The 23,290-nt window shown below is 44.4% G+C and overlaps 1 protein-coding gene across 3 annotated transcripts in view; it reads left to right on the plus strand.

The window, feature by feature from the left end:
• The first annotated feature begins 692 nt into the window (after positions 1-692).
• unc5b (unc-5 netrin receptor B) overlaps positions 693-23,290 on the plus strand; it is a 43,280-nt gene continuing 20,682 nt past the window's right edge. For all 3 annotated transcript variants that reach the window (XM_088304662.1, XM_088304663.1, XM_088304664.1), the window contains exon 1: positions 693-1,337. In XM_088304662.1, the coding sequence (XP_088160788.1) occupies positions 1,247-1,337 (91 nt within the window). In that variant the 5' untranslated portion in view covers positions 693-1,246. The remainder of the gene's footprint in view (positions 1,338-23,290) is intronic.

A 23,290-nucleotide genomic window follows, 5' to 3' on the forward strand; every position in this document is an offset into this window, starting at 1 on the left:
TACATTGTTTTCACGTTTTGTGGAGTTTAATTGATCAATTTATTTATTAATTTTCAGCAGGCCAGCATATGCATATATATATATATATATATATATATATATACATATATATATGGAGAGAGAGAGAGTCTTTCATCAGATAAAGACTCACAACAAAGTTCTACATATTAGTTGCACAATTACCAATCATAACATAACCTCCAGTCCGAAATAAATTCTTCTCTAAATAATCCTTCCTGCTGTGAATTTAATGAGTTTTCCCAATTCAATATCCGAGTGGTCTGCACTCATAAATTATCCCACGAACTCCCGTCATATTGAAGGGCAGTGAACGAACTCAACAGTGTTGTAAGCCTCATAGCGGGGGGGCTCATTAATGAAAGGCTGCTCCCTTGTGGCCACTGGGGGAACATTTATGATGGAGACGAGTGGATTGACGGGAAAAGAAGAAAGCCTCCGATCATTTATCATTAAGGCTGCAGAACCACACACGATAGATAGATAGATCAGTGAAGCCTATTGAATCCGGATTGGATCCGTGTTTTCTTTTTCGCTCCGCTGCAATCTATTTCTTCCTCTGAACTTCCATTCACTTGTTCAGTCATCAGTGCGATGAAGAGGAGGAGGAGGAGGAGGAGGAGGAGGACGACGACGACGACGACGAGGAGGAGGAGGTAGCAACGTGATTGGCCAGGCGGATGCTGCTAGTTCGGCTTGTGTTGGTCCTTGGTTCTTCTTGTTTACACCTGGCGGACCGGAAACAAGTCCAGAGTGCCTCCAGCAGACTCGGTCGACCAGTCTGCGTTGAACGGGGCCATCTGACGGCAACTCCATCTTGTCGGAGCGAGCTTTTTTTTTTAATTATTTTTTTTTATGTTAAACGAGTCTCTTTTTTCGTCTTGGCTGTTTGGCATCAGTTCATCACTCAGTCGCATCCAAACTTTTTATTGACTTTCTTTAAGGCTTTCTTCTTTTGTGGCTGAACATGAAAGCTGTTGGGAATATTGCCATTTTGCATTGATATCGTTTTTTTTCGGAGGGGGGGGTCCAAGTTTTGATTCGGGAGGAAAAGTACACCGTTACCTGTCTTTTGTAGCTGTTTAAGCGGATACGTCGACTGTCACTCATGGTGGAATTGGACTGTGTTTGATTTCGTCCTCCATCACTTTTCTGGACGAGAGACACAAAGTGTGGCCAAAAGACGCGTGTGCGCACCGCCGGACGCTTCGCGGCAGTTTCGCCGGAAATGATGCTCTCTTTTCGGATGCAGCGTGGACAAGCTTACGGTCCGATTGTGCTTTTGCTCCTGTTCGGGGGAAATGTCGTGTGTGATACCGGTAAGTTCCAAAATCACATTCGGTTTGCAGTATTCACTGAATGACACACTTTGACTCGTGGAAACGTTTCCTAATAAATTAAAAACTGTGACAATATAACCCGCGTTCCAAGATGCCTTTTGAACTACATTTGTACATGATGGACTTAAAAGCCTTGCACTTGAATGCACCCGTTGTCTGTTCTACTTCGAGCACAATAATAACAAACTCCCCTTGAGTAAATGGATTAAGTGAGGTGCGCTGTAAAAGACAGAGCCACTGTTTTGTTTAGTTTGTCATTGTCATTGTTGCTCATTACAAACAACAAATAAAGATGCTTGTATGAGTTGGTTAAGTAGCTTTTAATTCACTCAGCTGCTCATCCATCACGAGAGCTGCATTAGTTGAAGTGAGTGCTGCGAGCTTTTGGATTGTTGCACGCAGCAGCCAGCTCACATGGAGATGCTTGACTTGGCATGAAGGCCAACCGGGTCACTGATGCTGAGCTAATGGGACTTGGACACCGCGGTGACAATGGCTGTCCGTCAAGCCTCAATGTGCCTCTTTTGTTTTGATCTTGAAGTACAAGATGGATATATTGGCATAAGCTCTGTATACAGTAACAAAAAAAAAAGAAACAATAATGTTTATCGATTTGCTAAATGACCACTGCGGTGGATCGAGAAGTTTTACTTTTGGCATTAATCACACAAGTAATAGTGATCATGTCTCTAAGTTTGTGATTATTTCCCTGACTGACCCCTCCCTGTTAAGCACAATAAACACGAGGGTGTATTATTCCCCAAACATGCGGAGCAGAAAAGCAGCTTACATTTATTAAAATTGTAGACCGTTCAGAAATGGAAATGCTTGCATGAGAAATATTAATGGTGGGGAGTATTGCAGTGAGATCCTGTAAAGGGAAAAAGTGCTAGCAGGAGTGGAGGACACGACACAGCAGGGCAATAGCTGAGTTTGTGTCTAGGAGACAGCGAGCTGTAGATATATTTAGTGAAATGCACTATGGGACACATTTGTGTAGATTACTCGTGTGCGTCTGGTGTCGCTCTCTGGCTGGATGTGCTCACATGACTGCAATAAGCTCTCGGTGTTGACGCACTCACGAATTACCGACAACACTTGTTATGGACGAACTTGTGTGGCGTCATTATGGCTGACTTGATTCGATTTACTGAGCGGGCATGACGTGTGTTTGGACAATGTTCGCAGCACATCGCAATTAAATGTAGAGATGGCCTCTTAGGGGGGGCGTGGGAGGAATGTCAGCAGACGGGTCCGGTTTGGGAGGTCAAGACACAAGTAGAGAAAAGCCAAGCATAGCGAAGAATCAGTCGAGTATTTAAAGTTAGCGTGCGTAACATGTCACACGCTCCCTTGAAGGTCTTGTTGAATATTGTTGTCAAGTGGGCTCATCTTTCTTTTTTTTGAATGACATTCTTTTGGAAAAGCTTTAATGGCGGTTGGAGTTTGACTCTGGAGCATGTCCATTTTGCTTCAGAGGAAGATAACACCGACATCCAACGATTTTGAAGCGTCTGTGAAACTGTATTGTGACGCAGGACTTTGATGACTTCAGAAAAAGAAATGTGTTTTGGCCGAGCCCGAATGGTTTGTCAGGTCGGTCCCGTCAGCATGCGAGACACGGGGCATGTTCTGTCCCGGAGCAATGCATTAGTTTTATGGCCATCAGGCGGCAGTGGATGGAATCGCTGGCCAGCCATTGGCCTCACTTCTGTATTATTCATACGTGCAAAGTGGTCTTTGTTAATATTTAAAAATGTGCTTATGATGCTCACATTGTGGACAGCAAAGGAGCAAGAAGAGGGAGGGCAACAGCTGCTTAGCTCTCATCGGCATAACTGACCTGGGGGGGCTGGGGGGGGGGGGGGGTTGTGAAGGATTTTAGGGTACCGAAAGGCTCTTAAAGACGAGATGAAAGAGTGGCTCTTCTAACAAGTGTGCCAATTGCACCCAGAGGATGTGAGATGTGAGCATGCTACAATAGAACACCAAGGTGGAAGAGCATCCATTTCAGGAAGCTGGTCTACTTCCAATATGCTCACATTTAGAAACGATTTATCCCACAGGAAATTATGAAAATAAAAAAAATCAGCTCTGCCAGGGTCTGTCGCTGTCATAAAACCTTTATTAACTGCACAACCAAGGTTTTCATTTTAATTATCTTCCGTGCAAGTGTAAAAAGTAAAATGTTCCAACAAAATGGCACAATACCTTTGATGACAATTTGCGAGCCACTCGGGTCGAGTTCTTCTTCATTCTGTGCTGGCAGAACTCAACTCGAGTAGTGACTCATCGGCAGGCTCGCATTGCAGCAGCGGTGCCTTGAGATACGAGTGCCTTGACTTATGAGCAGTCATTTCATTCTTTTTTTTTTGTCTTGATATACGAGCGTGCCTCCCGTTAAATGGCAGCAGCAAACATCACAACATCCAGTCAACGTCAATTCACATCATTTTCTTTGCAGTGGTGAAGACGATATCAGTTCATGGCGTTCATGCGCCATTAATCTGGTTTGGCAGCTGCTAATAGACCCCAGAAGAACAACGAAGAACAATAGATCAGGTCCAATTGTGTTTCATGCTCCGATTTTCTGTTTGCGGGTTATGTGGAGAGCAAATATTATCTGTACATAAAGTATAAATCCGTGGAAAGTGATTTGAGTTTCTTGAAATACGAACATGGTCACCGAACGAATTTAACTTCAACCATGATGAGAGTCTAACAGAATTCGCACAATGCTTACTTTTGTGTTTTCTAAATAATTTGACCTGAAGAGGATTTAAAGATGTCCGTTGCACCAAAGCTAAGCTGAGAGGGCATCCAGCGAAAAAGGCAGAACTAGAAAGCGCGGATGGCAAAAGGGATGAATTTAGGAAAGACAGAAAGATGGATTGATATCTCACGCTTTGGCTTTTAAATATCCTTCATGAGAGGAGACGGAAATTCCATAGCTGTGCCATTCAAGCATCATTAAACCTCTGGCACCGACTGAAGAATGAGGCTGTGAGGAGGCGGAGAAGGTGAAAAAGAGCAGCATTGGAGCTCACAGAAAAAGCAAAAGTTTTGGACTCCAAAAGGTTCCAATCCGTGATGAGGGGGCCAAAAGTGAAAAAGCCGTGCGCAGCAATCCTCCAGGGAGATGTTTTTATGAAGGCTCTTATGGACGGAGAGAGCTCTCGGTGTAAGAGTCGACATGTTTAATGCTTTGCCAATATTGTGCATGTTAGGCCGGAGCATAAATCTGCGGCAAATAGCGAGGGCGCTGTCCAAGGAGCAAAAGAGCCACGTCAATGGAGTAAGAAGCTGACAATGAAGAATTGAAACAAGGCTGAGTGGCAAACGGACATGAAAATTGTTCATGATTTGGAAACACGATAAAAATATAGGAGTGGTCACTCCATTTGAATATTCCGCTCTTAATTTAGAGCAATTCCTTTCAGATTGTCTTTATTTCAGAGCAAATGCTCTCTTGGACCGCATTGCTTTCATCCAAAAACTTTGCTCAATGCTGGAATGTTTCAATTTGAGTCCATTGATGTTTCGATGGCTGAAATATTTTGCACTCTGACTTTTTATCTCGGGGAATGTCGAAAACGAGTCGGATGCGCCTCTCGGGAAGCCATTGAGTCGAGCCGGGCTGGGTGGATGAATTAGAGGGAAGTTTTGGTGGCAGATGGGGGCTGAGTTGCCGCTGGGCCGGCACGACAGGATCCCCCACCGGGGCGGGGCGGGCGGGGAAATGGGAAGAAAACCTCTGTGGGGTTCCATTGTACTTTGGATGAATAGGAGACTCCGTCGGGCTTTTTCTGCTCCTTTGTGTGGGGTGAGGGGGGCCACAGGAGAACACACACACACTCTGAACTCATTCAAGAGACATGCTAACGTGTGTGTGTGGGATTCTTGATGATGCGTGTTGCATAACACACTCAAGCCGAGGATCTGACCACACCTGCATGCCTTTGGGAAGATGGTTCAAATGGCCGCCATGACGTTAACACATCACAGGAAGCCTCTTTGAAGCTTCTCCGAAAGTGTGGTCCAACCGGATGGTTTAACACTGAACATATGTTAATATTGATGGAAAACACTTTTCTTTTTTCTTTTTTTTGACAGCCGACCGAGTGAGCTTCACGTGTGAGCATCGTGTCCAGTTTCATCAATAAAATAGAATGATATATTTTTTCACACGATTATTTCAGCGTATTTTTTGTGTGATTCATCAGGATTTGAAAAGTTCATCTGTCGGCATTTCATATTTTAAAGCAAAACACGATCTCACTATCTATCATGCCTCGAAAGTAACGAGACTCACATGACGGCCATTGTTCACCATTTGGAGATCATTTTCGACATATAATTGGTCAATTTGACCATTTTATAAAAATCAAGGTAGTGAGGTTGTTCAAGTGTAAAAATATTTTTATTTTATTTATTTTTTTAACTTAAGTGCTTGCTGCTCAGGTGCCAAGCGCTTCAATATGAAATCATGGAGTAGACCGCGACCTCCAAGAATCGAACAAAGCGCTGAGTGATCTTTTTGTAATCGTAGCACAGTGCAGGAAGGTTTGATTGAAAGCCTAAATCATTTTGAGCAAGTTCATTTTTGGACTCTCGTGTCAAACTACTTCTGGAGAACCGGCCAAATATTCATATGGGATACCTGCCGCTGCATTGGAGTGAGTGAAAGAATTTCCATTTGCGATCTCAGCAGTACTCGGAGCATCGTGACCGGTAGGATAAGGCCTCACGACGGGGGGGCAAGCCTGATCCTGAGCAACCCCCTTCGTAGAGGTGGACACACACACACACACACACACCCCCACACACCCCCACACGCAGTCATCCTCTGTGAGGTCCATAGATCAGAGGCACTGTCAGCGCATGATTGGCCGGTCCTGTGGTCCAGCACTCGGCATGTGTCCCCGCCCGAGAAGTTCTTTCAGGCCATGCAGATCTCTCCTTATCTTCTTAGCGCAAGCTTTTTTTTTTTGTCTTCAAGAAGCCGTTGAAGCCAAGTTCACTCTGAGCTTAGACCAAAGTCAATCTGTTAATGCTCGTGTTTGCGCCTGTTTGTATGCGAGTGTTTCTGGAGCCTTGGCTTAACCGGAGGAAAACTCTGCTTAAAGTATGTTAATAAGATAGCGCAGTTGGATGGCAAACGCAGATGGGAGTCACACACACGCATGCTGATGTCTTTTTTTTTTTAACTCCTCTTTTGAATCGAACACCAAAAGTTACATTTCACTACCTCCGCATTAATAAATTGCCTCCTCTCAACCCCATTTCCTCTTCCTCTTCCTTCTCTCTCTCATCAGGCGTATTTATAGCTTTATAGTCCCACATATAACAATCTCTGTCATCCACATCAGTGTCACGCCATCCCTTTTTTTTTTTTTTCGCCAGTCAGCTGTCTCCCAAAGTTTGCGAATTGCTCTTTAAAAAGCACCATGAAGAATCCCATTTCTGTGAGCGTTAACGCTTATTAGAGCCCCAGCTGGCCGCAGGGTGCTGCTGAATGTGTGGGGCGTTTGAGTTGCCATGGGTCGGTAGGACACGGATGTTAGAGGAGTGGATGTGGGCGACACCCCCCCCCCCCCCCCGTGAGATGGGAAGGGGCTTCTAACACTGCGAGCACACACTGAGCAGCTGGTGTGTCCAAAGTTGCCGAATGACACACGGACCTCCCCGGAGTGATGGCCGCACTGAGCGTATGAGTGCAGATCTTCAGCTGAAAGGACACAAATGATCCTTGGCGGCGTGTGCGTGTGTGTGTGTGTGTGTGTGTGTGTGCACGCTCACGTGTGGCAACAGCCAGACTTTCAAACAACTTGTCGTTCGCCAACGCCTCCCCTTTGTGTTTTTCAATCAAAGCGAATGCTGCTTAACGTTTGTGAGTGGGTGTCCCTCATCGGTTGCGTGTCAACGGTGCGCCGAGGTTATATTTCGTGTGGCGTTTGAGCAACGTGTCGCTCCATCGCTCGGTGTGCCTGTCAATAACGATCGACCACTTCTTCAGAGGTCACAAAGTGGCACCTAAAGCTCCGATTTTGTCAAAGGTGGTGTTAACTCATGAGGTCACGCCTCCACATTGTGGGCAATTGTGCAGATCCAGCAGATGGCGCTAGAGAGAAAAAAGGATCCGTTTTTCTGAAGAACCAATGATTCAGTTGGTAAATGAACGTGTCATCATTTCCTCATTCACCTTCTCTTTATGATTGCTTTGTGTCCCAGCATTTTTTCACTGTATTTTTTTTGTTGTTATTATTAGTATTTCTCTTGTAAAATCCCATTTACCTTTTGTTGCGTTGTGTTTTGGAATTGCGTAAAGCACACTTGACCGTAAAGAGCATCTCAGAGTTTTACTGCAATCTACTCTCTGCATATCTGTAAGCCTTTGGTGCTTTGCCTGTCTCTTCTTTTTTCTTTTTTTTCCATGGCACAAACTCTCAAACTCTTGGATCGGTCATCCAACGTTTCTTGGAGCAGCACGAGTAAAAGAAAGTCAATAAAAACAAGCTTTGCCCTTCTTTACCCTTTAATTCCTCTTCCATCATCACTTCCAGGACTTAAATCTTTATACTTCCCTAAGTTTTTTTTTTTTTTTGGACTGTGAGCTTTTCAAAACAGGCTCTTCTTTCCTTGCATGTAGGTCTTAATCACAAGCTGACAGGCTCCTCTTTGGCTTGATTTTTTTTTTTTTTTTTGGGCCTATGAGTGTTTGCAATGACGGGAAGCCAGCCATATTTTTTTTTGTATTAGGTTAGAGTAGGATCACCATCCCAATCGCAATCAACGACACACACGCACATTTTCTCTGCTTTATCAAGCTTTTCGATTACACAAGAGGCCACCTTGTTTATCCACCCGCTGCCAGGTGAGCAGAGCGCACGCAACAAACATCCACCTCGGGATTGCAAAGTAGCAGGACAAAGTGTGGCCTGATGTGGCAGCTGTACGTGGATTGTAATTAAGGTTAGATTTAAGTGTGCATCAAATGTGTGTGCGTGTGTGTGTGTGTGTTTCAAGCCTCTTACCTGCTGCTGACCAGATGGGCTCAGCAGCCGACCTCGCGCTCACCTCCCGCCGCCACTCTGCTTAGATTAGCTAGCGAGCTGAGCTAAGGCATCCGGGCATTATGAGAGATAAATCAGCAGACATCGCCCTGCCCTACAGCACCCAACCCGGCGCACTAAACCGCAGTCAACCTTTTTTCTTGATAGGAAATGTTGAAAATGACCGCGTTTGAATGTGTGTGTGTGTGTGTGTTTCATACGGCTGATTGGGTCGCACCGGCAACTCGCAGTTAATGGGGATTATGAAAGCAGATGGACAGCCATGCTGACTGGTGAAGGTTCATTAACTTTGTGTGTTTCTGCTCTGATGGCTGCTTCTGTTGAGCGCCAGTAAGGTGTGTGTGTGTGTGTGTGTGTGTGTGTGTGGCACATATCACTAATGAATGTGGTATTGATGTGTATATATCAGGGATGAATACCGTCTTATTTCAACTTGATTGGTTCCTCTGAAGCCATTCCGTTTTTCTTTTTTTTTTTTTCATAACAGCCACATGAGTTCAAGTTTGGTTCTTTTCTCGCCGTTTCAAAGGTGGGGGATTACATATGGGAGGCCACGGGGAAAGCATCGCTGAAGACTTATGAGTGAACCTCCCGCAATATGTTCGGCAGAGGACCATTTCCGGTGCGTTTCGGTGCTGCGATGCGAGAGATGAATCGGCATAGTTAGAGTGGCTCATTAAACCGCGAGCAATGCCCGTCTACGGATTCAACCTTCACGCTTGCCGCCAACACCGGCCCTTCTCTTCCATGACTTCATAAATGCAACATGGATTTGCGCAGGGACAGACATACCTGTGGAGAGCCAGACGGACGGACTGGCAGATTCCTTGGCAGATGGGTCGTTTGTAGCGCGCTCCCTGGAGGCCTTTGTACCACAGTTAGACGGGCCGACGCAGGTGTCCTGTCGGGTTGGCAGCGAAGGGATCGGCGGTAAAACCAGAGGGGAAGAAACATGAAAAGGAATACAGAGTTTCACTGAGAATTTGTTCCCGATCGCTAAATTGTATCGACGCATCTTTTGTCCCGCAAAAGTTTGAGCGTTATCAACAACGACGGTAAGCGAATTGTCCGTCTGGTACCGGAACCGCCTGGAGTCTGTAAAGGTTTCTTGGCAGGATCACAGTGACAGCGAGACTCCAGGATGGTTTTTTTTTTCTTTCTTTCCCGTCTACACTCAGATGCCACACAGGAACTTCGACGTTCAAAGGCTCCAGGATGCTACCACACCCTGCCAATAAAAAGTCCATCATGCTGTACACAACCTCCATTAACTGCAACGTGCTAGTTTATATTTGGTTTGGTCCGAAAAAAAAAAAAAAGCATGCTCCAATGCAAGGTTTGTCTGAAAAGTTCCAAGTCATGTGTCACAGGAGATACTTTTCAAATACTACAATTTTTCGCTTTCAGAGTATTTTTGCAACCTTCCATCTCATGGACATCCAGAAGGATTCTTCCACAACTTTGTCATCACGGCCATCTTGAGGTCATCCACATATTCCAAAAAGGATTCTTTTCATAACTCGCATGAGCTTGGGAAAGTGAATATAAAAAGCACACGGAGCCAAGTTAGCTAAGTCGGGAGGTTGCGCCAGCGTTGCCATCTTCTCGGCAAGGAACTGTCAGATGCTCACGGCATTGAGAGCAGGCACATTGAAGCAAGCAGGAGTTATTCAGCCCCAACTTTTGCCTCATCTCGTGCGCTGAACGGAGCAAACGCCGCAGGATAGCTTTGAACGCGTGTCGGTTGATCTGATCTGGTGTCGGGATCGGTCTTTCGTGGATTTGCTTTTGATTCGATTTTAGTTGCGTCATGTTTTTTATTGTCTCTTTTGTCAAGTTGCTCCTTTGTGTTGAGCAATCAGCCATTTGTGTCTTGTCCAGGTGTCTCTCTTTGTCTCGTCAATTGCCAATTGTTAATTGTCTCCTGGTTTCCTCGTGCTGATGTAGTTCCTTCGAACCTTTAAAGACTTTTTGATACATCCAAATAGCGTGTTTGCCTTTTTGTTGGCTTTAAATAAAATGAATGTTGGAGTTCACATGAGCTTCGTTCGCACATAATTTGGTTTGGGAATATTTCTTTACAGATCATTTCTGACACGCCTTCTATGTCATTTCAAGAAAAAAAGATTTTTGTCAACAGAAAAGTAGACATTTGCTCCGAGGATTTGCCTTTGCGGAGATCTTGGGGCTCTCGTTCAACTTCCCGTGACTGATGCCATGTTGTTGTACTTAAGAACATTCTGCAGCTTGTGAGTGTGCGAGTTATTTTCCTCTCACACCTCGCGCGCGCGTGTGTGTGTGGGGGTGGGGGGGGGGGGGGGGGTGGGGGTGTGCGTGTGTGTGTGTGTGGGTGTGAGCGCGCGCGTGTGCCGATACCTGCAAATGTGCATTCAGCTCGGTGAGCTTTCATGTTGACAAGCCGTCCCTCACAGCGACTCTCGGAATCCTCCTCGCAAGCGATGGTCACCGTTGTGGCGCGTGTAAATATCTGTCCACCTTAAAAGGCTCCACAGCGGGCCTTACAAGATCGCCGCATTTTACTTATCTTGAGGTAAACAACAGGAAACTGTACGACGGCCGACGAGCAAACATGAGACGGAGGTTTATGAAGATCTCACAGTCACACACGCCAACCTTTTGTCCTTCGATTATCTTTCTCTAGCCCTCTTTTAGAAAAAGGAGTGAGTGCGCGCCGGCGTCTCTTGTCTTTCATCTCTCTCGTGAAGAGGACAGGAATGAATGTCTTCTGTAGCGTGTAATTACACTGAGACATCCTGGATGAAGGCGTCTGTCTCTACAAACAAAATAGCAGCAGCACCCGCTAACCTTCCTAAATAGCTCTTGATGGGGAAGATCTGAAAAAAAAAGACACTTATCCCCGCAGGCCTCTCGTCTTTACCTGCCACTTATGGCGTCCTAACAAGTCCGATAGCAAGTTTATTTAGTTCATTAGCAGCGCTGACTCTAACTTATGCGTGGCTCGGATCCAGCCCTGTGGGAAAGAAATACAAAGCGCCACCATTAATTTTTAGCATGGACTCATAATGATGAGACATTTAAAGGGCGGCGTTCCAGTCTTGCCCATGAGTCATGTCACTGAATGATTATGGAAGGGCAGATTTTTATGCGCTTACACGAGTATTGGCTCAACCTCTAATTGCCCCATCGCACATTTGCATTCTGGGAAGGCAATAATGGGGCTCTTCGGAGGCACTTTAAAGGAGAACGCCGTTGCGCTCACAATAGCGCCGATGCCTCCAGATGGCTTTTTCTGCGTTACGTGGCCTTTTTGTGTGCATGATCAGATACAAATTTTTAAAAAAAAACTTTGGGGATCGTGAACTTGTGTCGCTCTTCTCCTGTCAGCCATTTTTGGAATGTGACATTTGAGTGCATCTAATTGTTTCCGGGAACTGAAATAAACTTGAATTAAGATGAGCTGTTTATGGAGTAACGGGCGTGTGTGTGAGATGAGAAGTCCATTTTCCACTTCTCTTTTGAGACATTTTACAAAGATCCTTCAGTGAGGTCAAGCAGCTTGTTGTGAGAGAGCTGCAATCGACCTGAATGTCTTTTTTTTTTCTCATGTAAATCCGCCCCTATTCTTTGAGACTTATCTGTTTCTCTGAACTCACTGGGAGATGAAGTGAGCTCAGCTCAAACCGACTTTGCGTCAGACAATGGAGCAGGTTCTTCTATTTCACTTAGCTGATGCTGCTGAATAGACATGAAGTGGAGCGGCCATGCGTGCTGGACAATAGTTGACTCAGCACAAGGCAGTCTGTGACCTCAAGGTCTCCTCGGGTCCTTGTCCACGCTGATCTTTGAACCCCGACCACACAACGTCAGCACCGGCAGAGCCACAACTACTGAATCAATCAAACTATGCATGTTGCAATTGTATCGCTTGAAGAACATTTAGCTTGCAGCAGCTGGTATGATATTGGCAGAGTTGACAAATCGTAATTGTCACGTTGAGGTGGACCCAAAAGCAGGGAAGCAAGGCTTGACTAACTTAAACGGTGTTTCAAACAAGGACTGGAAAAGAAATAAATACTGTGACTGTGACTGAGAAACCCGAAAAACGCTAAGAACCGGATGACGGACAATTAATAGGAGACAGGACACCTAGACATGAATAGGAAATAACCGGAACAACAACAGGGACAGCGACAGTGGACCAACAAGAACTGAATGCAAGCAGGGAACTAAATACAAAGACAGGAACGAGTCAACGAGGAGCACCTGGACAAGACACGAAGGCTTGGAGGGAGCTGATTGGTTCACGCTCGGGAGTGAGTCAACAAGCACAGGTGAACACAATCAGAGCACAAACAAGAAAAACATGAAACCAAATACAAACTCCAAAACAACAAATACAGATCATGACAGTATTAATATGTTCACTAGTGTGCGAGGTACATTCAAATTTTAACGAGGCTAAAAATAGATTTTTTTTTCTTTTTAAAAAAAAGTGAACAAAATGTATTGCATCATATTTGTGTGTGCGTGGGCGGGGGTTATTACCCATTTATTCTGCTAGTTGGCAAACAATCTACTCGTTAATGAAACATGAAAAGATGTAAGATGATAGTGTTGATATTGAGGTGGACAGTTAAACTGATGTCCGAGTGAGAGCGTGTCTGAATCAGAATCAGAATCAGAATCAGAATCAGAATGCCCTTTATTGTCATTGTCCTCAATGCAGAATTGAGCAGTCAATTTATTGATTTTGAATGTAAATTGAATATTATGGACACATGCCTTATATTTCATTTATTTGACCAGCCAACGCTGACTTACTTATTGAATACATGACTTATTAGTAATTCATACGTACACATACTTATTGGCTATACATGCCAAATTTCATTTCATTTAAGGGCTATTGTCAACTGAATTAATCTCGACGAGAACACACTTGCCAAAAATCTATTGTACGATATTAACCATCATCTCACTAATAATCAAAGTCAAATGCCGCAATATCGAGTACGCACACACGCAGTGAAGCCATCCTCTGTATTTGGAGTGACTGCCCCCCCATCCACATTTGTGTTTATTCTGGGGATTATTCTGACCTAATCTCTTTAGAGCATAATTCAGATTAGATTTTGTGTTGTTATTATTATTGCTATGTCCACTCTCTACAGCCCTGCTGGGAAATCCTGGCTGCCTTAGTGCTCCTGTGTTTTGAAAATTGATTAAAACTGCTGACCAATGCCCCAGATAGCGCCGGCTTTGAAGCGTGGATACAAAAAAATAAATAAATATTACAAGCAAACACAAATGCTGCTTTACTGTATTTTTCCAAAACATGTACCCACTTATGTAAGTGCGGTAGACGCTTCGCAGCAGCCAGTGAGGAGATCCGGCTTGCTCCTCAGGCATTTCTTCTCTATTGATTGAACGTCAGAAATGGAGTCCCGAATGTTCAACAGTATGCCGAAATATAAGATCGGCCTCCATCGACCAGCGATCCAGAGATTTATCTTATCTTATTGAAAAGTTGAAACCTGACACGCCAGATTGATTTTTTTTTTTCACATCTCAAAAGTGCTGACAGAAACTGTTTTGAAACGAGTAGGAAGGTAGTTAAAAACTTTGATGAGCATATTCTGCCCGTCATATTCGTTCAAAGTCAATCGGATCAACAAGGACGAGGAAACTACAAAGCATTCACACTGTCGGTGGCCACACTGGTTCCTTTTTGGAAACAGTCCTCCGTTTTCTTCTTTTTTTTTTTGCTCTTTCTGTATTGAAGAGATTTGATACGGTTGTGATGAAACTGTTGCTTTGACAGCATCCATTCCACGGAGTGTGTTTTCAATAGCTTGTTTAAACCGCATCCGTTTTGTCTATAGGAGCTAAAAAAGCACCTCAGTTGTGCCCATGTGGGGAAAAAAAGGAATATACTGTATTGAAAGGTCAATATATTTGGAAACGGTAAACTCCCATCATTTCCCATTCCAGATAGAAAACACACAAATTCCCTTATTACCAAAGTCATGTGACCTGCACTTTACATCCTTCTCGTGCTCCCCTTTACTTGCTTGTTTTTCCTCAATCAAGATGAATTATAGACGTGCACGGGGGGCACGGGGACAAGGAGAGCTTATTGTGATATTACCCTGAGGCGTTCCGTCGATGAGTTGGTGAGAGAAACTGAGTGCGCTGTGGATATTTTGGTCTCAGTGCTTCACACCCCCTGGATTCTTAATGGACCACATGATATGCAACTTTAGCCACGGCCCGTGCAAGTGGGAGGCAAGATGGAAAGTGGAAGAGCAGGCAAAGATTGGAATTATTGCTCATATGTGGTCATGAAGGAGATAAAGGGAGTTGGATGGGGGAGATGTCTTCTTGTGTTTGTGCTCGCTGTTGGGGACTTAAAGGTAGAGCATGCTGCAGTGTACTTTTCATTACTTCGTACTCCTCTTGAGGCCCATGAGTGTGTGTGTGTGTGTGTGCGCGCACATTATTTGTGTGTTTTGCTCACTTCTTGGTCACAGCCGCCACGTACTCCGTATCGCTTCGCCTCTTCTCTCAATTGGCCGGCCTTCCTGCCCCTTTTTGCTTTCTTTTTATTTTCCCCACCGATTGTGTTCATTGTCTCCGCTGCCTTTAAAGCGATTGGAGACGACAATATGTCATGCATATTAAAGTCCTTGTCATTTCATTCCACACTGAATAATATTTCATGAGAAGAAATCGCAGTACGCTTTCCAGAGGTGATTTGAAATTGTTGAAAATATATTTCCAAGGCGCCCCCAATTGTGCAAATAAGAGGTCAAAAGTCACAGACGGCTTCGGTCGTGTCATAGGCCGCAAGACCTGACGCTCAGCGATTGTCTGTACTTGTTTCATTATTGTGCTGGGAACCGAACCGTGGAAGGCATTAAATTGTTGAACAGGGAAAAATTGTGGCGTTAACGTGACATGGCGACCCTTGACCTACAGATTTGCACCAGGTAAAATGCAATTATTTTCTGTATTAAAAGAGTGTCGATGCAAAGCGACTTCAACAAAATGTAAGTGTGTCCTGGATGGGATTAACTTGCTTCAGAGTTTTCGTACAGCTTTTCATTTTTACTACACATTACTTACCATGGTGTTTTTCTAATCGTGCACGCAAGTGAATCAAAACAAAAAGAAGACTAATTCTAAAACTAAACTAAAATTAAGTGATTTGGGAAAAAAATTTAATGAATACAAACTGACGAGCCGCCCTGAAAATGAATTCAAACTAACACAAAACGAAAAATTCCCGAACTGTAATAACCTTCAAACTCTTGCCATCATAAATGTTATGGAAGTGATGTTTCAAGTGTCCCTTTAACATTCTTTACATTCATGTTGCATCATGTGCATTTTCTGCAACTTGAAAGGCTCGTTTTCGCAACTCTTGACTGTTTTTGGGCAAGAAATCGCTCACCATCGCATTATGTGGTAAGTACACAAGTGCCTTTTTAAAGAACTTCGAAGAATAGAATTGTTTGCGGCGCTTGTTCAAACGACCCTCCACTAAAGTGGTGAAAGATTTTTTATTATTATGTTGGTGTTCAGCACATACTGTTCCTAAATTTGATGCGTGGCAACCAGGCCATCTTCTCGCCCAAAGACAGCTGGGAGCCGCTCCAGCTCAACTCTGACCCTAACGAGGACAAGCATCGCGATGGGTTATTTAGCTTCTGTCCATTGAGTAAATTTCACTCTTACTTTGTCGATTGCATTTCGTAATCACTTTTGCAGTTTCCGAACTCGCCTCGTTCAACAAATGGCATTTTATTTCCACGTTGACTGCCGCTCGGCCCCAAATGAGAAGCGTTTGTCGTCGGATTTTAATAGGCTGTACTTATCAATAATGTCGGAATACAATCACGGAAAAGGATTAGAATGCAACGTCTCCATAAATGACAAAAGTACCGTCGCGTCTCCGAAACAATTTTCATGGCATTTAATCTTCAGTCTGGCTCATAAATCCAACATGGAATAACATTTAATCAGAGCAAATCAGCTCCCATATGTCGTGTGCTAACGCTCTTTGTGTTTATATTTAGCCCGGTCGTCCCACTCCCGACCTGTCATACCTTTTTATCCATCCGACTTTATTCGTCATCCAAGCAGCTGCTCGCAGCTTCTTGCCGTGCTTCCACCTTATTAGATTAAGCGAAAGATTGCGCCATTTTGTTTGTTGCTCTAGCCCACTTTTGCGTTTGCGAGCCTACTTTAGCGACTTCATTTATCTCCTCTCCAAGCTGAACCCTTTCTTTTGCTTTTCATCTTTATGTAATCAATAGTGCTTCTACGAAAGCGGGTCGTCTTGCCTCCTGTGGCTCCTCGGGCTCGTCTTCCCTTTTTTGCTCCTTGTCTTTTTCAATTTCGGTCTCACTCCCTCTTTCTTTTCCACTTGTCGCTTGTACTGGCACTTTATCTTTGTCTCTCCGCTCGCTCTCTACCTGTCTTCTTGCCTTCCCTGTCTTCCTCTCTCGCTACCCATTTGATGAACGACTTTGCCCATCTGGACCAAGCCCAGCATGGCCGTTCCGCGATTAGGCGATGTGCGCCAATGATTAAAAATAGATCAGAATACTGAGTGAGAAATTCGTCAAGACGTTCTCCCTCTTGAATGTCCTCACGTCTTTCTCCTCATTCTCTGAACGGTATCGGCTGATATACAATAAGAAGTACAGTCGCGAGCATTGGCGAACAAGTAAATGTAACGCAAGTCCATTTTTCAGGCAATCATAATTTTTTTTAAAAATTTTTTACGCACAATATCCATCCATTTTCCAAACCAGCTCGTCTTCATTTGGGCCAAGATTAACGCGAGCCGATTAAAGCGAGTCGCGGGACATAACATCAAATTTACAGTAAATTGTTTTAATAACCACCCTAGTTAACAGACTTATGGAAATTTTTCAAGTGGCGGGTGCAGCGGGTCATGGACCGGTCCACTCGAGAACGACATTAAGCCTGTCGCACAATAAGCAACGCGGCTGAAGGCGTTTTTTTTTTTTTTTTAGAAGAAGAATGTTATGTTTTTTTTGGGGGGCGAGAACAGATTTAAGCCATTTCCTTTCATTTCAATGTGCAGATGATTTAAGACAGTATTTCTCAAAGTGTGGTACTGGTGGTACTTTGGGCTCATTCGAGAGGTCCTTGTAGTGCTCAATAGCTTGGTGCGCGGGTGTGCGTCACCAACTGTAATTTTTTTCACAGTGGTCTACTTTCCGCTCCATGGAAAATCGCCTTGCACTTGAAGCACACAATAGAAGTTATTTTGAAGCGGTCATTTAAGTGCACGAACTCACGCAGGTTGTCTGCTGCGACAGTTAACGTTGATCAGTGCAACGTCGATCAAATCCACCCAAAATCACTTCATCCTGTGTCGCAACTACGATCGGCTTTTTGTTGGTCTAAGGTTCCGTTTTCACTCGGTCACCAAATTGTTGGCTGCACCGGGGGGGGGCGGCTGATTGAAAACGCCCTCAGTCCGCCGCCGCAGCGCCCAGCATGGCGTAGCGCAGGCTGCCAAATTCGGGAAACTAGACTTCTTCGAAAAGAAAATAAAGATGCGTCACTTTTTATGCCGAGTCCTCATGCGCCTTTCTGCGAAAATAAAGCCCCTCGTGTTTAACCCTCTCACCTGAAAGGTCAGTTAAATATGGATGTTTGTGCATTAGGGGTGGGCCATACGGCAAAAACATTTTTTTTTTAATCACGATTCTTTTTTTTGTTTGTTTTTTTTCAACTCATTTGCATATTTGTGAGCATTTTCAACATATGTAAACCCCATAACTCTAAAAAAATGTTTTTAAGCCAACTACATTTTTATGAACAGGTTTTAGTTTAAATTAAGTGTGCAGTGAACGTAAACATAATGTCACCATAAGAATATTGCTTGTAGCATGGGTCAAGTACTTTTTTTTTTTTTTTTGGGTAAAGAGACTCTTTGGATATGTTTTGAGTCAGTATTTGTTTAAGTAATTAACTGACTTTTTTATGTAATTACATTTGCAAAAAAAGAAAATAACTTTCTTCTGGCATTGTCCTCGTGTGTAACAGCTGAAGTGGAAAGTTGTCAACGGAAAGCTTGCGCTCCTTTGCGGTGTGTGCGTGTTTGTGAGCGGCGAACGCCTGCGGACCTCTTCGCTGGGTGCTGTCTCATGTTGAGCGGTGTGTTTGAGAGGCTTGTCGAGGTAAAGCTCCTGTCAGCTCCTGGCCTGAGGGTGTGTGTTGATGAAAGGCCTCTTCATCATCCTAATGGCTTACACAAACCTCTTCGCCAGCGCTGAGAATGGGACAAGCAGAGAGTGAGCGAGTCCACACGCACCAATACCGAGAAAAAAAAAAACACAATTGAAAGAAAAATGGTCTGTGTAACCAAAACAAAACGATGCTGTTGGGAGTCACTGGCCTCGTGACCCGCGTCTGTTTGTAGTTTGTGAGCGGCTTGGTGGATCAGAAGTATTTAAATAATTACTTTGACCGCCCAGTATAGACCTTATAAGCAGGCAATAAATTGATTAATGGGTAGCAGCATATATAAATATATATATATATATATAAATTATATATATATATATATATATATATATAAGTAAATATATCGATAGTCTTTGTATACGGTATGAGGTTCTCCATCTCCATTATTCTAGTCAGTCGCAATTCTGGGATTGGACTTCACTTCTTTTCCACACTCGTCTTGTCTACAGGTCAAGGGCACGTTCTTTGGCTGCAGGGCAGATCCGCAAAGAACGCCAGTCAGGAGCCAAAACCTCATGAATGATTGACACATAAATGCTGACTCATCACACTGGGGAAAAGAACTAATGTCTTTAAAGTGAAACATAACAAACTTTCAAGTTTGGAAAAGGATCATTGAAATTGGAGAGACATTTTTGAAGATGAGACATGCTCCTTTTTATGCAACGTATGTTCATTGGTTCATACATGCTGTCAATGTCGGTTTGCCTTTGGCAGTTTCTCGCATGAAAACGAAATGATTCATAGGCTTTCCCCTGTAACGCAGCAGCTCGGTAAAGTGTCTTGGGATTTCTCCCATGCAATGGGACGTAATGAAGGAGCAGAGTGACGCAAACGCTACAATGTTTTTGCCGCTTGTTATTCCTCACTTGCTTTGTTCACGTGCTGTCATTCCATCTCTCAGCCTCAAAATTCAATTTCAAAGCAGCATTTTTATACACACTACTTGCACATGGCTTTTTATACATGAACATATCTCGTCATTTTTCAAAATTTACTCTTCGATTAATTGATTCATTACTAGCAATTAGGGGGTCAAAACCTTTGATACGGGTGGCAGCTGCCCCCCCCCCCCCCGCCCCCCCATTGCCACCTTGTAAAACCGCCCATGTGCCTAAGCAGCTCTCTGTAGTATTTGAACGCATGTGTGTGTTGCGAGGGTCGTCACACACGCATTGCACGTCGATCCGCTGTCAATCCGGCTCATCTGCTCTTCTGTTCATTAGCATGACAGAGAAGCGCTCCTGCCAAAGCAGTTCGTCACAAGAATCAGGCGCTGTCACAACACATTACAGCAGCGGGCTTCTTCAATACAACCAGATACGGTGGCAACCATCGCCCGCGCACACACACACACACACGCTCACTCAGAGTTATCAAGAGTTGCACTTGAACTGCACCCAGGGACTATTTCTGCGTCTCTCTCCATTTCTTTCTCCCTCGCTCTTTCCATCAACACATCTTCCTTCTTTCTCGGTGCAGCTTTCTACTCCCGCCTCCCTGCTAGCAGCTTCCTTGTACTTGCCCCTCCATCGCACCCATTTTGTTTTATCCGTTTGCTCGAGTTCTTCCAAGACTACCTTACCCCTATTTCTGTCTTGCTCACTTTTTTTTTGCTCCCAGCAAGCGCAAAGCTCCCAGAAACGGAGACCTTTCATTTTTAATCCGTCTCTCTTCTCCTGCAACAAATCGACGTCGCTCACCAAAGCGCCGACATTCTCCTCTCTCTTAATTATCACCTGATCGGAGTGTCTGATTTCATTTGTACGCACTCAGTCGACTTCCTGTCTCTTGGGCATGCAGAGTTGTCGTATGAAATAATGAAAAACACACAAGTTGTGACGGATTCCGGAAAAAAACAAAAATTACAATCACGGTTGTTGCGTCTTTTGGTCACACCTTCGCAAACGACACGTTTTTTCGAGCCCATTTGTAGCCAGTAAGTAATGCAGTGGCAGGAAAGGTTCGTGTTCCAGTTAGCAAAAGATGCCAGTTAGGAGAGCAACCAACCGTCCAACGTCTTTAACGGCATACATTTGCACAAATCCGATTGACTGACATAAAAAGTGTTCTTGTCTTTGAATGAAGCGTCAAAGGCTGGCTGATTGTGGATCAAATCCTGTTTTGACTCAAGTGTCCAACACCGCAGAATAAGCCATTGCGTTTATTATTGTATCCATGACAAGCAAGCGTTTTGATTTATATTTTCAAATCAAGTGTCGTGAGTGTCTTGGGCTCGCTCAAAAATGCTACTGAAAAGAAAATGTGCAAATTCTTTCAATTTTATTTATCCACTCTTCTGGGGAGACTTACAAGATTTTCAAGTGCATCTCCGGGTATTGTTTTCAATTGCTTCATCCACAACATTTGTGAGGACCAAATTCACCATCTCTGAGGTGGTCGTAGCGCAATGTTGTTTAATTGGGTTGTGGTTCCCAAGTTCTTCTCACCATACTTAACCAACTAAGCTTTTGAGGGCCTTCCCAAAACGATTTCCACAAAGTTGGAGGCTTGTCCAAACTGTTTTCCTGGATAATAATTAAAAATCAGGGTGAACTAGTGGGTGATGCTTAAACCCTGATTGAATATATATATTTTTTTTGGACGGGGGAGGTCTGATATTATAATTTGAGTAAATAAATGCAATCCTGAGAAACACACACACTGTCTCCTTGTTGTCCCACACTGGCTTAGTGTCAGAGGATAAATGAAAGTGAAGCAGGATCTCTAACCGTTAAGTTGTTTGCAACAATTTCAGGTGTCAAAGTGAGGAATGTGTAATTTACCAGTCCGTGTGTCTCCAGTCTGACTGGAATCCCCGACTGGGGTGGACTGACTGGTTTTGACCAGGTCTATAAAGTGTGAGGTCGTGAGCTCAAGTCCACCTCTCCTTTGTGTGAGCGCCGCTGCGAGATGCCAAAGTGGGGTTTAGAAGCAGTACGGATTTACCTGGAAGGCAAAAGCTGTCAGCAAGGAGCGGTCATGAGGACCAACTTGGCTTTTGTCAAAGCACAAACACCCCAACAAACAAAGCCAGGCAGATGCATTAGTGCGAGTTGCGTTTATGGGGTTTGGCATCTGAATATAAATTGCATAATCTCTTGTTAATATAAAGATGCTTGTGTTTGTGGACGAGGAGGTCAGGTGGTGTTTTGGGGGGATTTTGTGAGTAGAGTGATGAGGCGGGTGACTTTACGACAGTCTGTGATGAGTATAGAGCCACTTTTGGTGAGTGGTGGTTGGGTGGGGTTGGGGGGTTTGTTGGCGGAGGGGCGGCTGTAGAGTGTGTGTAATTACAGGGGCCCAGAGAGGAGAGGCCTATAATCTGCTTGCCCTCAGGAAGGAATGCAGCTCATCTTCTCATGTAATTACTCCCATTAAAGTGGCCCCAACTTCTAGCGTACTGCTTACCTTTTCACAATGTGTACGCACACGCACGCAGGTTTATTCTACAAGCACATATGTATGGATGACGGAGGGACTGATAGTCCCAATCAACTCGTGCAAAGGTAAACATGCAAAGCAAAAAAAAAAAAAAAAAAAACAAAGCATGTGGACTGCTGTGTTCTTCAAGAGAACAAAATACAATACAATTGTATTTATATAGCGCATTTCACAACAGATGGAGCAGTAACAAAGCGCTTACCATGTGCCGTCATATAAATGAGCAGGTAATTAGAACACAAATTAAAACACATAAACACATTCTGAAACGTGGGACAACTGCGAGCTTGTCGGTGGCTTTGACTGTTCTCCTCACACGTCATATACAAGGCAACAGCGCATGCGCGATATATCCCGTCAGGTGCGTGACCAAAGATCAGTCATACACAAGATGATTCGCTGCCATGTACAGCACTTTCGTTCACAATCCACCACATGGACTATAGTTAATGTGTGGTTACACTGCCGGCCTCTAGAGGACTGGCTCCAAGTGAATACCAACCATGGCAACCAGCCACACTGGGCAGATCTGCGTAACACTCATCAGGCAGCGAGCGGCACAGCAGTGGGGCAGACAAGCAGTGGCGCCTTCGACAAAACACTTACTGTACTGTTATGACTAGACACACACGCACACACGCGCGCGGGCGGGCGGGCTCATCTAACGTCGTCGTCTGACCTCCAAGTGCGACATTGCTCTGTAATTTCGAGAGGATAATAGGAAAACAACATTGTCTCACCCTCCTCCTCCTCCTCCTCCTCCTCCTCCTCCCTCTCTCTCCCTGCCGCTCTCTCTATACCTTTGATAATGATTGATTGTGCTACTTGCCTTCTTCCGTGTTCCCATGCAGCGGGAGGTCTCTGGGGCACACACACAAACGGCACAGGGCCACTTTTTGATGGGCTGTGATTAATGAGCACCGCGGGGGTGGCGCCCTCTAGCTGTGACAGAATACATTTCCAGCCAAAAAGGGGCCGGCCCCCTTGCCCGTCCAATTGCTAGCACCAGTGGGTTGGCTGCTAGCACACAACCACAAATCCTCTTAGCGCTCCCAATCTTGCAGTCACACTTAGCCACACATTTAAAAACACACTCACGCAGCCTCACCACGAGGAGGCTGTCCCTTGTGTTGCACACAAGGATAA

The sequence above is a fragment of the Idiotropiscis lumnitzeri genome, chromosome 9, assembly GCF_059441095.1.
Source record: "Idiotropiscis lumnitzeri isolate Australia: NSW breed Sydney's pygmy pipehorse chromosome 9, RoL_Ilum_1.0, whole genome shotgun sequence".
In the NCBI taxonomy this organism is placed as follows: domain Eukaryota; kingdom Metazoa; phylum Chordata; class Actinopteri; order Syngnathiformes; family Syngnathidae; genus Idiotropiscis; species Idiotropiscis lumnitzeri.